The sequence below is a fragment of the Hemitrygon akajei genome, chromosome 22, assembly GCF_048418815.1.
Source record: "Hemitrygon akajei chromosome 22, sHemAka1.3, whole genome shotgun sequence".
In the NCBI taxonomy this organism is placed as follows: Eukaryota; Metazoa; Chordata; class Chondrichthyes; order Myliobatiformes; family Dasyatidae; genus Hemitrygon; species Hemitrygon akajei.
This window is the reverse complement of record NC_133145.1, coordinates 10,600,986-10,618,053: the sequence shown is the minus strand read 5'-3', so window position 1 is coordinate 10,618,053 and position 17,068 is coordinate 10,600,986. Positions and strand designations below refer to the sequence as shown.

General features: G+C 41.7%; 1 protein-coding gene across 1 annotated transcript in view; it reads left to right on the top strand.

The window, feature by feature from the left end:
* The window catches only part of LOC140714970 (growth factor receptor-bound protein 2), a 169,189-nt gene extending 156,032 nt beyond the window's left edge, over window positions 1-13,157 (top strand). The window contains exons 3-5 of the mRNA XM_073026677.1: window positions 6,093-6,215; window positions 7,049-7,217; window positions 9,691-13,157. Coding sequence (XP_072882778.1) covers window positions 6,093-6,215; window positions 7,049-7,217; window positions 9,691-9,876 — 478 coding nt within the window. The 3' untranslated portion in view covers window positions 9,877-13,157. The remainder of the gene's footprint in view (window positions 1-6,092; window positions 6,216-7,048; window positions 7,218-9,690) is intronic.
* Window positions 13,158-17,068: the final 3,911 nt, after the last annotated feature.

The following is a 17,068-nucleotide window of genomic DNA, read 5'->3' as shown; positions in this document are numbered from 1 at the left end:
ACAGAGATGGTGGAGGGGCAGGTAGTTTTGTGGAAGTAGAGAGACTACAGAAGGACTTGGATTAGGAGAATGAACAAAGAAGTGGCAGATGGAATACTGATGTTGGGAAGTGCATGGTCATGCACTTTGGTAGAAGAACTAAAACTTTAGATTGTTTTCTAAATGGAGAGAAAATTATAAAATCTGAGGCGTAAAGGGATTTGAGTTCTTATGCAGGATTCCCTAAAGGTTAACTTGCAGGTTGAGATGGTGATGAGGAAGGCAAATGTGACGCTAGCGCTTATTCCAAGAGTACTAGAATATAAAAGCAAAAAAGTAATGTTGAAGCTTTATAAAGCACTGGTGAGGCCTCTGTTCACTGGAATTCAAAAGAATGAGGGGTGACCTCATTGAAAGCTATCAAATGTTGAAAGGCCTTGGTGGAGTGGATGTGGAGAGGTTGTTTTCTGTGGACAAGAACTGGAGACTGTCAAACAGTTCAAGAATCTTGACGCCATCATCACTCTCAGATCCAAGTTGAAACTCCTGTATGCACTTGTGCTCTCCATTTTCTGTGCATGCAAATCATGGACTTTGACAGCAGAACTGCAAAAAAAGATCCAGGGAGCAGAAATGAGATACTTTAGAAGGCTTCTCACCATCTCTTATACAGACCATGTCTCAAATGATGAAATATAAAGAACCATCACCCAACACATGAGACACTACAAAGATCTACTGTCCACAGTAAAGAAAAGGAAATTGAGATGTGACCATACCATAAGATCAAGTGGACTGTCAGAGACCATTCTTCAGAGGACAGTGTATGGGCAGGCAGAGGACGAAATGGACAGACAACATTGCAGAGTTCACTGGAGAGAGCTTTGCCACACAACCATAAGAGATGGGGGCAGCTGGTGCAGCACTCATCTGTACAGCATCCCTGTGACCTAGGTGGGATGTGGGTATCCGTAACCATAACTTTCTTGAAATTATTAAGTACTTTGTATAGTCTTTATTGAGGAAAAAGTGCTGCTAAAATCTCTTGGGGTGATAGAACACATCACCCCAACACAGTGGTGCCAAGATAACATCCTCTCCCTCAATGTCCAAGAGACAAGAGCTGATCATGGATTACAGGAGGAACGGAAACAGGCTTGTCCCAATCAACGTCAATAGGTCTACAGTTGAGAGGTGAGTAGTTCCTCAGTATACACATCACCGAAGATTTCACCTGGACTGTACACATCGGCTGTGTGGCAAAAAAAGTACAACAGCACTTCTTCCACATCAGATGACTGAAGAAGTTGGGCATGGGCCCCCAAATCCTCAAGACCTTCTATAGGGCACCATTGAGAGCATCCTGACTGGCTGTATCACTGCCTGGTTCAGAAACTGCACCAACCTTGATTGCTGGGCACTGCAGAGTGATACGAACAGCCCAGTGTTTCTATGGGTATGAACTTCCCTCCATTGAGGGTATTTACAGCAGCAGGTACAGAAAGAAGGCCTGGAAGATCATCAGGGACACCGGTCACCCCACCATAAACTGTTACAGCTGCTTGTGTCTGGCCAGCAATACTGCAGCATTAAAGCCAGTACCAACAGGCTACGGGGCAGCTTCTTTCTACAAGACATTGGATTTTTAAATTCTCGTGTCTGTACATTGCAACTGAATCAAAACGCAAAGATTTTTACTCCCTCACGTTATGAGACTGATGTAAGATTTAAATAAATTCTAATTCAACAGATTTTTAATGGGGAGAAATGAATGTGCTAGGTTATGTGGTATTTCAAGACCCACTCTGTCCAGGTGGATACTGAGAAGTTTGGGAATGAAAATTGAAAAAGAGCTTGCCTTGATCTTGGAATCAGAGGATTAGAAAAAGACAAATTTGACTGTCCCTTTCAAAAAAAGTTTGTAAAGAGATACCTGACAACTGCGAATGGTTGGTTCAAACTTGTTGATGGTGCAACTTCTAGTATCAATCAGAAAAAATGTAATGAGCACAAAGTTCAATTAAAAACACTGCTGTTGGCTTATTAAAAACAAATCAATCCTGATGAATTTGATTGAACATTGCTGCTGGTGAAGGGAATGTGATGTTATGTATGTGGATTTTCAGAAGGGCAGACATCAAATTTCCACGAAAGACTAATTATCAAATTGAGTCCATGGACTAAAGTTGTTGGCAGCATGGAAAATGACTTAATGACAAAATAATTGTTGTGCCAAATGTTTTTCCGTATATGGCACTGGTGTTCCCCAGAGTGCTGAGAGCATTAATAATTTTGATAAAGATTAACAGCACAAATATGGATGCTCAGAGTAACATTCTGTAGAATTTGAATGTATGATAAACAGGAGGATAGTGATGAAGTACCAATGGTTTGTTACTGGCAGAATGGGTAAACAAGAGGCATGTGAAATTAAGGCAAGAAAGAAGTGATGCATTTTGGCAGAAATAAGAGAAAGATATCCTAAATTACCTATATTTTTAAAAAATGTACAGGCACAAAGAAGGATGTTAATGCCTTTGCGTAAATATTCGAAGGTGGCAGAACATTTGCAAGTATGATAGTAAAGCCTGCCAAGCTCTTAAGAGGTACAAACAGGGAAGTTTTTCTAACCTTTTTGAAATTCTTTTGAAGTCCTTTTTGAATTCACTCACTGTTGCATCTAATTCTGTTCATTACAGTCATTGAGAGTGTAATGGCTGTAATGGAGAATGTTTTCAGACTTCAGAAGTTTTGGTTACATTAGACCATAGAAACTAGAGTGGTGGTTCTTGCAGGAGAGGAAGCTGAGAACAGATTTGATAGATATAAATGAAATCATGATGGTTTGCACAGAATATTGGAGAGAAATTGTTCCCATTCCTTGAAAAGGACTCATTTTAAGTGATGGGTATCAGAAAAGCCATGTCGTTGTGAACTCCCTATAAGATGGTAAACGGTATCTATGAAGGGAATTGGATAGGACTAAGCTGACACAGGCTGAGTAGACCAAATGTCTGCCTCTTCTGTCATAATGCTGTGGTTCTGGCCTGGAGGAAATAAAGCAAGAAGGTGTAAACAACTCGGCCCGAAACATTGACTGCTCGTTTCCACAGATGCAGCCCGACCTGCTGAGTTCCACCAGCTGGTTGTACGTGTTGCTTCCTATAGATGCTGCCTGGCCTGCTGCATTCCACCAGCATTTTGTGTGTGTTGCTTGAATTTCAAGCATCTGTAGATTTCAAGTCAAGTTAAGTCACTTTTTATTGTAATTTCAACCATAAATGCTAGTACAGTACACAGTAAAAATGAGTCGTTTTTCAGGACCATGGTGCTACATGTAACAGTACAAAAACTGCACTGAACTACGTAAAAACAACACAGGAAAAAACTATACTAGACTACAGACCTACCTAGGACTGCATAAAGTGCACAAAACAGTGCAAGCATTACAATAAATAATAAACAAGGTATTAGGCACAGTAGAGGGCAGTAAGTTGGTGTCAATCAAGGCTCTGGGTTTTGAGGAGTCTGCTGGCTTGGGGGAAGAAACTGTTACATAGTCTGGTCGTGAGAGCCCGAATGCTTCAGTGCTTTTTCCCAGATGGCAGGAGGGAGAAGAGATTGTATGAGGGGTGCGTGGGGTCCTTCATAATGCTGTTTGCTTTGCGGATGCAGCGTGTAGTGTAAATGTCCGTGATGGCGGGAAGAGAGACCCTGATGATCATCTCAGCTGACCTCACTATCAGCTGCAGGGCCTTGCGATCCAAGATGGTGCAATTTCCGAACCAGGCAGTGATGCAGCTGCTCAGGATGCTCTCAATACAACCCCTGTAGAATGTGATGAGGATTGGGGGGGGGGGGGGGGAGATATACTTTCCTCAGCCTTCGTAGAGAGTGGAGACGCTGCTGGGCTTTCTTTGCTATGGAGCTGGTGTTGAAGGACCAGGTGAGATTCTCCGCCAGGTGAACACCAAGAAATTTGGTGCCCTTAACGACCTCTACCGAGAAGCCGTCAATGTTCAGCGGAGAGTGGTCGCTCCGTGCCCTCCTGAAGTCAACAACCATCTCTTTTGTTTTGTTCACATTCAGAGACAGGTTGTTGGCTCTGCACCAGTCCGTTAGCCGCTGCGCCTCCTCTCTGCTGACTCATTGTTCTTGCTGATGAGACCTGTAACTTGATGATATGGTTCGAGCTGTGTGTTGCAGCACAGTCATGGGTCAGCAGAGTGAACAGCAGTGAACTGAGCACACAGCCCAGGGAGGCCCCCGTGCTCAGTGTGATGGTGTTGGAGATACTGCTCCCGATCCCGACTGACTGAGGTCTCCCAGTCAGGAAGTCTAGGATCCAGTTGCAGAGGGAGGTGTTCAGGCCCAGTGTTTCTCCTCGTGTTTGAGATGTAAACAACGGATGGACAAAGGCAAGAACACAGATGTCCTGTGATAGTGATATGGAAATAGTAAAAAAGGGAATTTTAACAGGAAATGAGTTAATGGACATGCTGTATTAAAATTGTGCAGGACTGTTCCAGAATTGGTGAGTAATGTCCATCACTGGCTTTGGGATGGTGAAAGATTAGATAAATGCAAATTGATTTTTTTTCTGAACTGTAATGCTCATATTTTCAATTTGTTGAAAGCATTCTAAGTGATATAAATGCACTTACTGAAGCTGCTTGAGTTCTGATAATTGACCTGAATTGCAATGTTATTGCATTTTGATAATTAACTTTGTTCCATACACAAGGCATTGCACAAGTCTGGCTCTACTGAGCCTGCTTCTGACCAGTTTTATTTGATAAGCAAACACGAGGAAATCTGCAGATGCTGGAAATTCAAACAACACACACAAAATGCTGGTGGAACGCAACAGGCCAGGCAGCATCTATAGGGAGAAGCACTGTTGACGTTTCGGGCCGAGACACTTCATCAGGACTAACTGAAAGGAAAGATAGTAAGAGACAAATCTCTTACTATCTTTCCTTTCAGTTAGTCCTGACCAAGGGTCTCGGCCCAAAATGTCAACAGTGCTTCTCCCTATAGATGCTGCCTGGCTTGCTGCGTTCCACCAGCATTTTGTGTGAGTTTTATTTGATGTTCACTTCCGATTTGGTTGGTGTGTGACGGGACACCTCTTTGCGATACTGAGTTCAATGATTAGAAAATGCCAACCTTGATTCCTGATCTCTGCTGGTGTTAAAAATAATAGCTCTAGGCATACTAAATTGGGAGAGGAAGGAAAACAGATTTGGTCACAAAATAATTGATCGTTCGCAACCACTTCCCCTTCAACTTCTGTGTAAAATCAGACTAGTTTTGTGAAATGCTTTGACTGGGTGGAAACTCCAGTTTGATGTGTGCCATAAATCTTGGGTGCTGCATTATTTGGGCCCCTGTACAATTACAGTGAATTAAGAGATTCAGCTGCATATAATGTGTTGTTCATAAAATAGTAGTAATAAGTTCAAAGGAACATTGTGGAACGCCTCTCATCTCTTTTCAGCCAACCAGATACTGTATTTATTACCTTATTGCTCTCTGGTTCTTCTGGAATTTATTTGTCATCATTCAAAACATGGCCCTGGCAACTTTATAGTATATTTATTGTAACTTGTAGTAACTTTTTTTATATATTGCTTTGTACTGCTACCGATAAACAACAAATTTCAAAACATCAGTGATAATAAACCTGATTCTGACTTGCCTATTACCACCTCCACTCATTACTCTGCTTTGGCTGAAAGGCCTCAAATGCCCTGTATTTAAAAATTTCAGCCTATTTTCGTCTGTTGTTTCTGTAAGTTCCAGCCCCACAACCTCTTTGCTTCTTTGTCCCATTACGCCCCCACATCAATGACCTCTGCAGTGTTTCAGTGTTGCCCTTTCTATCTTTAAATTCTGTAAAATCTACCTCTTCGACCAAGCCTTTGATCACCAGCCATCCTGTTCTTTGGTTTAATGACTAGTACTCTTATGTTGCTGTGGGATATTTTGCTACATAACTGCAAATGGTTTTATGAATATTGACATGCTACTTGGTAAGTAGTACCTTCAGATCTGAGATGGGCAGTATTGTCCCAGCACACCTGAGTGAAATTTGTCTTTTCTTTTCACAGGTGGTTTTTTGGGAAAATCTCTAGAGCAAAGGCAGAGGAACTGCTCAGCAAACAAAGGCACGATGGAGCCTTCCTCATACGAGAAAGCGAAAGTGCGCCCGGTGACTTCTCACTCTCAGTCAAGTGAGTAGTTAAAGAACAAGTGGGTGGTTCTTTCAGAAAAGGCTAGCACAGACACAGTAGGCTGAAGGCCCACCTTGTTGCAGTGAATCAAGTATCCTGGAGGTGGGGAGAAAAACTTGCTTTAAAAAAAAAGAATGGTGTATATTTTTAATCAATACTCACACCTTTAACCTGCCTCACAAGGTGTTCATCGTAGCAAGAACATCATAGTTTCAGTACCCCAAGCTGATTGCCCCCTGTTTGGAGTAATTTTAGTGTGCTCATTTATCTCTGCATGCATTTAGGCTTTTGATATCTGGAATATTGGATGGGAATCTCAACTGTGGTCACTGCTGCCCCCTACCTGTGTAAGTTGTATAGGATTTCAGAAAACTGGCTTCAAGACAATTTGAAAGTAGTTTTATTAATAGATCTTAGAGGTAGATGTCTGATTCCACAATCTATAGAGACTGCAATGCAATATTGAGGCTGTGGTTGTGTGAAGTATTATATAAGTACTGGTTGGCCAAGAACTAGGGGTGTATGGATGTTTACCCAGCCTCTATTGTCCCATGTATTGCCATTCAACACTTCATGCTGAAAATCCCAGTGAATAAATGTTAGCTGATGTCAGATGATACTTTCCATGGTCAAATAGGCAGCCATCACCTTGTGTAAAGATTAGTTACCTGGTTGAGCTGCCAAACTGTGTTTGTATATAGGAGTGGAGCAATACAGTTCTGGCGAAACATATTAAAGGAAATGCAGAACCTGAAGATAGCCTGAACTGAGATTTGTGTCCTCCATGTTAATGACTTTTAATGATAGTTGTCTTCCTTTTTGTTCCTTCATAGGTTTGGAAATGACGTACAGCATTTTAAAGTATTGCGTGATGGAGCAGGGAAGTACTTCTTGTGGGTAGTGAAGTTTAATTCGCTGAATGAACTGGTGGATTATCACAGATCAACATCTGTGTCTCGGAACCAACAGATCTTCCTGCGTGATATCGAGCAGGTCCCACAGGTGAGGGGGTGGCATTGATGTTTAAGGGAACAAAAACTAAAGGACTGGCTCCTTCCAATTCTTGGTGCAGCTGTTACAAACTTGTAGGTGATTTTTGCTCTTGCTCCTATGTTTCAGCACAAATCATCCTTTGTGGCTGAGTGATTTGTTGACTCGGATGCTTTGTTGAGTTAATAACAGGGATGTTATCTCCAATTGCAGGTTGTGAACATTTGGCTTCTGGTAGTGCTATGCCTTCAACATTTGGAAATATTGCAAATGCCTGTAATTAAGGGGTTGAAGAGGGGTGAGGGTGGGGTCATTAGTCATCTTGGAGGTCAGGATAGGGCTCTGTTGTAATCACTCATGAATATAAAAAGTGTTTCCCTTCTTGGCATACACACAATGAATAACCTAGAAATAGAAGGTTTCTAGAATCCAGGATATAGAAGATTTGTGGCAGTCCCATTACTTGTAGCCAATAAATTTTCTTCACTGTACATTGACACTGGAGAAATCCAGTCTGACACATTCTACTTTAAGAAATAGTTGAAAAGGAGGAATGGGTAAGAATGAAACAATATTTCTGTTAAAATGGGGAAGACCTTGTTCTCTGTTGGTCAGTGGGTGGATTAACGCACAAAGCTGTAAGCATTTACACTAGCTTCAAACATTGATAATTCTTTCATCCCATTTTTGGTACTATTAAAACTTTGCAGCAACTTGTCTGAGGAGGTGTTAGAATTATTCTTCCAGTTGCTTCAGAAATGAGTTGTATTGCAGCTTTTGTCTGTTTGGAACATAAAGCAAATTGTAAGTTCTTAGTCCTCATTTCTCAATCCAGTTACAAGCATTGATGCATTGTATGAAACTGTTGTGGTATAATGCAATATTGCCAGCCTTGCTGAGGCCAAATGTTCCTGGTGTTGGATGTGTAAAAGGCCAGTGTTCAGCTTTGCACAAGTAAGGTTTTTAGAGCTGATAAATACAGATAAGTGCCTGAAACTTCACTCTAATTTATAGTTTAGCAGTCCTGGGAGTTCATCATGGTGCTGCAGGCCATTCAAAGCCTGTGTCATGCCTTCCTCGGGATTTTTATTACTTGCAGAAAGAGGGAAGAATCCAGGATGAAGTGGGGGGAGGGCACAGATAAATAAAGCCAGGTGAAAAGGAAGGTAGGTTGGTGAGGGAGAGGAATGAAGTGAGTAGGTGGGTGGAAAAGATAAAGGACTGAAGGAGAAATCTGATAGAAGAGTGGACCATGGGAGAAAGGGAAGGAAGAGGAGCACCAGAGAGAGATGATAGGCAGGTGAGAAAGGGGTAAGAGGGGAGCCAGAATAGGGAATGGAAAAAAGAGGGGTGAAAGAGGGAGAAATTAACAGATAGAGAAATTAATATTCATCCTGCCATGTTGAAGGCTACTCAGACGGAATATGAGGTGTTGCTGCTCTAGCCTGAGGGTGGCCTGAACAAGGTAATAGAGGAGGCCATGGGCCAACATGTTGGAATATGATGGACAGAGGAATTAAAATGGTTGGTCACTGGGGAATACTGTTTGTTGTGGACGAGTGAAGATGCTTGAAAATGTGGTTGTCTTACCGATATAGAGGAGGCCACACCAGGAACATAGCATACAGTTGACAACCCCAGCGGATTCGCAATTTTTAAGTGTTGCCTCACCTGGAAGGACTTTTTTGGGGCCTTGAAAGGAAGTGAGAGAGAAGGTGAATGGGTAGATCTTCTTGTAGGGATAAATGCCTGGAGGGAGATCAGTGGGGAGGGACAAATGGACAAGGGAATCACAGAGAGATCTCTGTAGAAAGGGAGGGAAGGGTTGCAGAAATAAGGATGTGTTTGGTGGATGCCATTAAAGATGACGGAAGTTGCGGAGAATGGTGTACTGAATGCAGAGGCTCTTGGGGGTAGTAGGTTAAGGTGTTGGGAAGATTGGGTGAGGCTAGATGTCTGGAAAATGGAGATGTTGGTGAAGGCAGCATCACTGGGTAGAAAAAAGGGGACCCAAGTTTCAGTAGGGTTATGCATGGTCCCTCGGAGCTCAAGGCATTTGTAGAATTGTGTCTGCATGTATTTCTCTGGGACTCTAGCTTCTCCCACTCTTAAGAGAAACAGCTCTAAGTGTAAAGCAACAAACTGACTCCAAATGAAATGTAAACTTGTTCAGGTCCAAATATTGATCTGAAATGCCTTTAGGATGTATTGCAATTGTAAGGTCTTTGCTGGAAGTCATTACCCACAGTAATCTGGATTACAGTGTGGTATAACAGGGCTTGCCCCTTGATTTAAGCACTGCAGACAGCTGCCTGTTAATAACCCAGGAGAGGAAGAATTTTGAATCTCAGCCTTTCAAGCATGTCTCCATGAACCACAATTGTCACCTATTTATTAATCACCCATCTACCCTGAACACCCAGTACCTAACTGAAACTGGCACTATCTGCCTTGTTAACTCTGTGTTTATTATCTGTCCCCACAGCAACCCACATACGTGCAGGCACTCTTCGACTTTGACCCGCAGGAGGAAGGTGAGCTCGGCTTCCGCCGTGGTGACTTTATCCAGGTTCTAGACAACTCAGACCCCAACTGGTGGAAGGGCAGTTGCCACGGGCAGTCAGGCATGTTCCCTCGCAACTATGTCACTCCAGTCAACAGAAACATTTGATGGACAGCAGTGCTGAAACCTGAAGGCAATCACGGCTCCCCCGTGAACTTAACAGTCTGTATGGAACTTCAAACTAGAGCGCCAAAACCAATTCTGAGGTGGAACAGAAAAGCTGAGCGATTTTACCAATAGGTTTCCACAGCTGCTTCCCCCTCTTCTCTGACCCATCCCTCCCCTCTTCTCTTCCCTCCCCCTGTAAATCTGTGCATGGATTATAATTCCATTACTCTAATCCTGTTGTAGAATTTAAATGTTTTTTCTCTATGCAAATATTGGATAATCTTATCAGCAATGTAACACAGGCCAGAGGTCAGTAAAAGTCCTTGCATTTGGGGCTTTTCAAAAGAAAAATAATCATTCTTGGCCTTGTTCATTTCCATTTGGAATTCCTGCTTTTCTTTCTTTGTACAAGTTGCTAATTTAGCTTGTCCTTGGAAATAAGCCTAACGTTTCCTTTAGCAACTAGCAGCTATAGGAATCATGTACAAATTGTCAAGATGATCTGTAATTTTAGAGAATAACTTGGCGGCTTTTATCAAAAGCATGTTCTAGGAGTTTATACAGGAGGTTGGGCTGCTAATGGTTTTAAAGGTGTTTGGCTGAGCACTTTCTAAATTCTGTCTTCATAGTGCCTTTTGATTTTTTTTCCCTGTCCTGATTTTTCTTATCTTTTGCTCTAATTCACTTCGATAACTGAAAGCTTCAAGTCAGTTGATGGGCAAATATTGGGCATTTCACACTGATGTGCCATTGGCTATCTGGCCTGTGACTGGGGTGGGGATGTTGACTGAGACCAGGTATGGGGAATCCAGCTGTTTGGTATTTGAACACTGTTCTAAAATGTTCCCAAATGACCTTTGTCGCCATTTTCCTCTCCACTGCAAACTGCAGCTGCAGTTGACCAGCAGGTTAAATATTTTTCATTTGTAAAGCTATGTTTGTCATGCCAAGTTTAAAAATATACTAGCATCGCTAAGGTTTGTATAACAGGTGTACTTTGAATATGATGCGTGAGTCAACAAAGGGATTAATTCTTCAGGCTCTTTCATTGAATCCCTGCTACCTGCTCCCTCTGCCCACTGTGGAGTAGGGCTAACTACATAATCCTGCTTTTCTCTCCACAGCCAGTTTGCACCATTCAGCCCAGCTCATCCGCTCCAGCCAGACTAATTATACACACAGCAATGGTTCTGCTGTGTTACTGGGGGAGCTGCAGAGTTTCACCTGCCCATCTGGATAATGGGAGTTTGATTTTTTTTTTGAGCTGAACACATTATCTGATGACATAACTGAGAAATTCTAGTTCTTAATGAACTTCGGTTTTTAAAGCTGTCTTGCATTTTATTAAATTCTTTGCTTCTATCACAATCAAGCACTGTAATAATTTATTTCTTAGGCCATTTTGCTTTTTAAGTGAAAATTAGTTGCAATTGAACCGATGTTGAAAGTTACTGCTGTTCAGGCCTACTGCCTTCGATCCATAGAAATGACAGCTATCGCTGCTCCTTGCATGGGTGATCCCAGCCCAGTTACACTTTGCCAAATCTGTCATGATCAATAAGCCTGCTATTTGGAATTGTGGTGTCTCCTTGGCCACCTCCACATTTTATGTGCTATTCAGGTGATGTGACATTCAGGCCACCAATGTGACAGTGGTGTTTGTATGCCAGTTGTGGCCACCCAGTGGTATGAATCTGACAACTGCAAAATTCCTGGTGGTACAGGGGCATCTTGGAGGGGCAGGCTAGATGGATAAATGTCCTAATATCTATTGTATGTTTCTTGCCTTTGTTAGCAATGGAGATTGAGAAACTTCATGCAGAGAAATTGAGGGTGTTGGTAGGTCATTGTAAGAATTCACCAGTCCAAGAAAAGAGGAACATTTCCCAGAGTTGTCACTGGAAAGTTCTGGAGCCAGTATGTGGGCATTCACTACAAATATGGAGTAAGGTTAGTGTGTTTAAGTTGAACCATGGAAAGGTGACCCCATCTGGTTACTACTGCTAAAATGGTGGAAGCAGTCTCTGCATGGCACAGGGTTAGATAGTACCTCAATGTTAAAGGATGTCTCGGCATCAAATGAAAAGGCAGAGATGGAGATCATTTGATGAGAAACTTTGGATTCATTCAAATGTTAGCATTCACCAGATGCAGCCTGGGGATTGGTGGGGATAGGGGCATGATGACAATTCTGCAGTCAAGAGGTCTGAGGACACTTCAAACAGGCTCCAAAGCAGACAGGTATTAAAGTTCAGTCTGTTCCCTGGTATCATCTGCTCTAATCTCTGTGGTGCTGGTAGTTCCTCCTCCACTATCCTTATTTTCTCTTTACCATGCCTGTGATACAACGCATTGACATTAAATATATATAATTAATTGTAAACAGCAGCTTGTCTGTTCATTGATGTTTGGTTTTTGTTTTGCTGATTTGACCAGTTAGAGCTACCACCTGTGCATTAAGTAGAATGACAAGAACACATCTGGTTCAGCGCCTGTGCAATCTAATTTCCTGCAGGCACTTTCAAGGCCTGTCAATAGATCACTTGATTTAAAGGAGACAATAATACTTCTCACTGAAGGCTAGCGAGCCAAATGGTGGGTAATCACATATGTCTGGGATTGACATTGGACTATCCACTTAAACATTTACAGCTTCTGAAACCACACACAAACTCATCAGTATTGGCAGGTGGAACCCACCCAGTCCTGGTAACTGCATCGGAATGCATGTGTTATGAGGCATCAGATCTGATTAAGATTGAAACTACACAGTCTGTACCAAGTCTGGATAATGTTGAGGAATGTGTAGAAGGGAGCTGAATAACAAAATGATCAGGGATCTAATTGAAGTATGATAATTCTGGTTAGCCTCTGGGGTCAGATTACAGGCAGTACTGGGAACCAGGAGGTTTGACTGTGATGTGGGGGTTGGTCTGAAATTAAATTTTGTTTCCTGGAGTCCAGTAACATATTAATTTAACTTGAGTTTTCTACTTTACACTGGGAAACTGCTAAGAAATCATGAGACTAATGAGATTGAGCTTTCCACTACACACTATCACCCAAACTATCAAACTGTGTGTGAGAGCTTTTGACAAATGGACCAATTGATTGTTTACTGTTTTTGAATTGGTGTATTATCATAAGCCTTGCAGACACTTCGTGTATATATTAAACAAATCAATGTTAAAATGGAAAGGCCTGTGTACTTATCCCGTGATTCTCAATGCATTTGGTAGCTAGAAATTAACTGTGAATAATAAAATGCTGTGTATTCTTCATGAAGTGGTCTGGCTTTCTTTTGTTGACACATACCTGTTCCACTCCTTTTCTCACTGTCACCACCTTACCCCTAATGCCCTGCACAAAAACGGTTCATTTATTAGTGTTAAATCAACTTCATGTAAATGTGTCTGGTCTTGTGCTGCTGTAGCCCATCCATCTACTTCAGTGTCAGATGTGTTGTGCATTTGGACATGGCTGTTCTGCACACCACTGTTGTAACATGTAGTTATTTGAGTTACTGTGGCCTTCCTGTCAGCTTGAACCAAACTGGCCATTCACCTCTTATTAACCCACAGAACTGCCATTCACTGGACGTGTTTTTTGTGTGTCTTCATTCTCTGTGTGGTTCTAGACTCTAGAGACTGTTGTGTGTGAAAATCCCAGTTTCTGAAATGCTCAAACCACACTGTCTAGCACAACAATCGAGCTAACTGCTATGCTACCATGGACCCAAGGTGCTGCCACATGATAGGCTGATTAGATATTTGCGTTAACGAGCAGGTATACAGATATATCTAATAGAGTGTATGAGTTTCAGTTTGGTCAGTGGGGGAAAAAGCATAGGCTAATGAAGTGAGTGAAATTTAAGAGAGTTTAGATGTAGCAGCAGCTTCAATTCCATAAGACCATAAGATATAGAAGCAGAAGTAGGCCATTCAGCCCATAAAGTCTGCTCCGCCACTCAGTCATGGGCTGATCCAATTCTTCTAGTCATCCCCACTCCCCTGCCTTCTCCCCATACCCTTTGATGCCCTGGCTAATCAAGAACCTATCTATCTCTGCCTTAAATGCACCCAATAACTTGGCCTCCACAGCCGCTCTTGGCAACAAATTTCACAGATTTACCAACCTCTGACTAAAGTAATTTCTCTGTATCTCTGTTCTAAATGGACATTCTTCAAACCTAAAGTTGTGCCCTCTTGTCCTAGACTCCCCTACCTTGGAAAATAACTTTGCCATATCTAATCTGTTCAGGCCTTTTAACATTTGGAAAGTTTCTATGAGATTCCACCCCCCCCCCCCCCCGCCCTCCCACCCACCCAGACTCCAGGGAATTCAGAGCTGCCAGACATTCCTCATACGGTAACCCTTTCATTCCTAGAATCATTCTTGTGACTCTTCTCTGAACCCTCTCCAATGTCAGTATATCCTTTCTAAAATAAGGAGCCCAAAACTGCACACAATACTCCAAGTGTGGTCTCACAAGTGCCTTATAGAGCCTCAACATCACATCCCTGCTCTTATATTCTATACCTCTACAAATGAATCCCAACATTGCATTCACCTTCTTCACCACCGACTCAACCTGGACTCAACAAATCTCTTACTATCTTTCCTTTCAGTTAGTCCTGACAAAGGGTCTCGGCCCGAAACGTCGACAGTGCTTCTTCCTATAAATGCTGCCTGGCCTGCTGCGTTCCTCAAGCGGAGCAGGCTTGAGGGGCCGATCTCCTATCTCTTATGTTCCACCAGCATTTTGAGTGTGTTGCTTGAATTTCCAGCATCTGCACATATCCTCGTGTTTGCGAAATTAATGGCCTGTTTCTATGCTGTGTGTTCAATGATTATATATTTTTTTTGAAACCTTGAATCAACTACAGGTAAAGGAAAACCCCCATGGGGGAATGACAGAAAGGAGTACACAGGGACCATTAAATAACCCAAGATTTTGTGCCCATTCATTTCCCAACCATCCAAAACTAAAGAATGCAGTGCTCCCAATACTCTAATGGTGCTTGTATTAGGTGACCAACTTTGTCATTATATGTTAACCCAATAAACTGCTGGGCAGAAAGAATGACAGTCTATAAATCAGTGAATTCAAATGAATCAAGGACAGTGGAAGCAGACAAACTAATTGTCTTTGTTCTTGCTATGTGCTTGAGGATGGAGGCTGCCATTTCGTGAAGATACTCTATTCTCCATTTTGTGAGTTTAATATGCTTGGCTTGATCAATGTTTTAAAAAGACAATGATATTTCAGGTAATCTTCTGGACTGGAGATCATTTCCAAATAAGAACTTATTTGTGAAATGTTCTTTGGTTGGATATAATATGAAGGTTTATGAATGTTGGGGTTGGTGTCTGCATGGAGTGATTTGAGCTGGTTGCTGATGGAGAACAAAGAGCCATAAATTATCGACTGTCACTTGATGGGAAGAGGGCAAGAAATGGATGCTGGCTTGGAGCAGAGCCAAAAACAAGGTGTTAAAGGTCAGACTCATGACTTATGGCCAATGTCACTGGAATGCAATATTTGAAATGATAAGGAATGTATATAAAAGTGGATGCTTCGTGTGTGCTGGCAGCGGTAACTTTGAAGAATAACCATTGTAGATACAAGCGTGAGCAACCCTGCGTGAAACATGGCGAGTGAATCTGGACTACGAGGAAAGCTTGGCCAGTGTAGACTCCTTTGCCCAGGTAATACCTTTGCTATTCTTTCTCTATTAAGGAGAGCTGGGGATACTTAGCGGGTGCGCACACAAGGTATTTAGTGTATGAATTCACATACTTATTAGTTTAAACAATAAAGGTACTTGTTGGTAAATACAGATCTCTCTGTGCCTCACTAATCATTGTTGTAAGAGGTTTTTTTTTTAACAAAAAAAATATTGCTAACTAACCTGCAGATGTGTAAAAGAACTTCACCCATTTCTCAACACAACATAATCTCAATGTCCGAGCTTGAACTTTATCTAAGAGCTTTAAGATCACTGGTGAGGCTGACTCAAAAGCAACATATCCATAATCAAAGATCGATCTGATTAAAGCAATATAAATTTGTTTAAGTAACCTACTTGCACTCCAAGCATACCTGAGCACATTAAGGGCTTTTCTTTTACAACTCTGTAGAATTTTATTCACGTGCACCTTCCATGTCAACCTTGTGCCCATCCACATATCAAGAAACTTTACCACTGTCTTTTGTTTTAAGAGATTTACCATAGAATTTGAGCTCAATTGTGGGTGTTATGTTCCCTTTAGAAAAATAAATAAAACTCAAGTCTTTGCAACAGAAAATAACCCCCACCAATGACCCTATTCTTCTTCATCATTCATAGCTGCTTTCCTTTTCCTAACTATATAATTTATATTCCTGCCTCTCCCATACTGCACCAACATTAGCATATAATGATTTGGAAACGTCTGAGCCAACTTTTAAGAAAATGGCATTAATCATAACACTGAAAAGGAGTAGGCTACACATACTCCCTTGTGGAGTCCCATCTCACATTTCTTAGACCCAACTTTTACTGATGCCATTATGCCTTACCATTAACTCGGAGGTCCATAGACCTCTGGTTGGGAACCCCTGTGAGAGAATGTTGTTTCAACCCTAACATGTATATCCTATCATATGTTATGATATGTCTCTGGCAACAATTAATATAGAATTCAGTCAAGTTTTATAAACAAAAGCAATTTATTAAACTCTGCTCAACAAAAATGAAAAGTAAACAAACGACTAACTTAACCAGAAGTTAACTGCTATACGGCAACTCTGGAACAGTTCTTAAAGCGGTAAATGCAAACACAGTCTTAAAGTGGTAAACGTGAAAGTCCAAGTGATTTATACAGTCAATTGGGAGAGACTTTCCTGAAGTAATGAATTCCTTGACGACGTGACATTACTGCTAATCCCAACCGAAATATGCCTTGCCTGAAGGATTCATGACGAAGGGAAAAAAACAGCTTAAAGGAACTGACCGTTTCCTTGGCGTATGAACACTGCACAACCCTTTCTACTCTTACAGGTAGGGGTTATCTAAGATGCAGGTCACTAATTCCTGAACAAAGATTCAATAAGGTCGATCCTGTAAGTAAACCGCCGAACTTTACTCAATCCTTCGGGTTCCCGTACTTCGGTAAAGTCCTCACTCTTCAATACTTAGACTTAAAAATT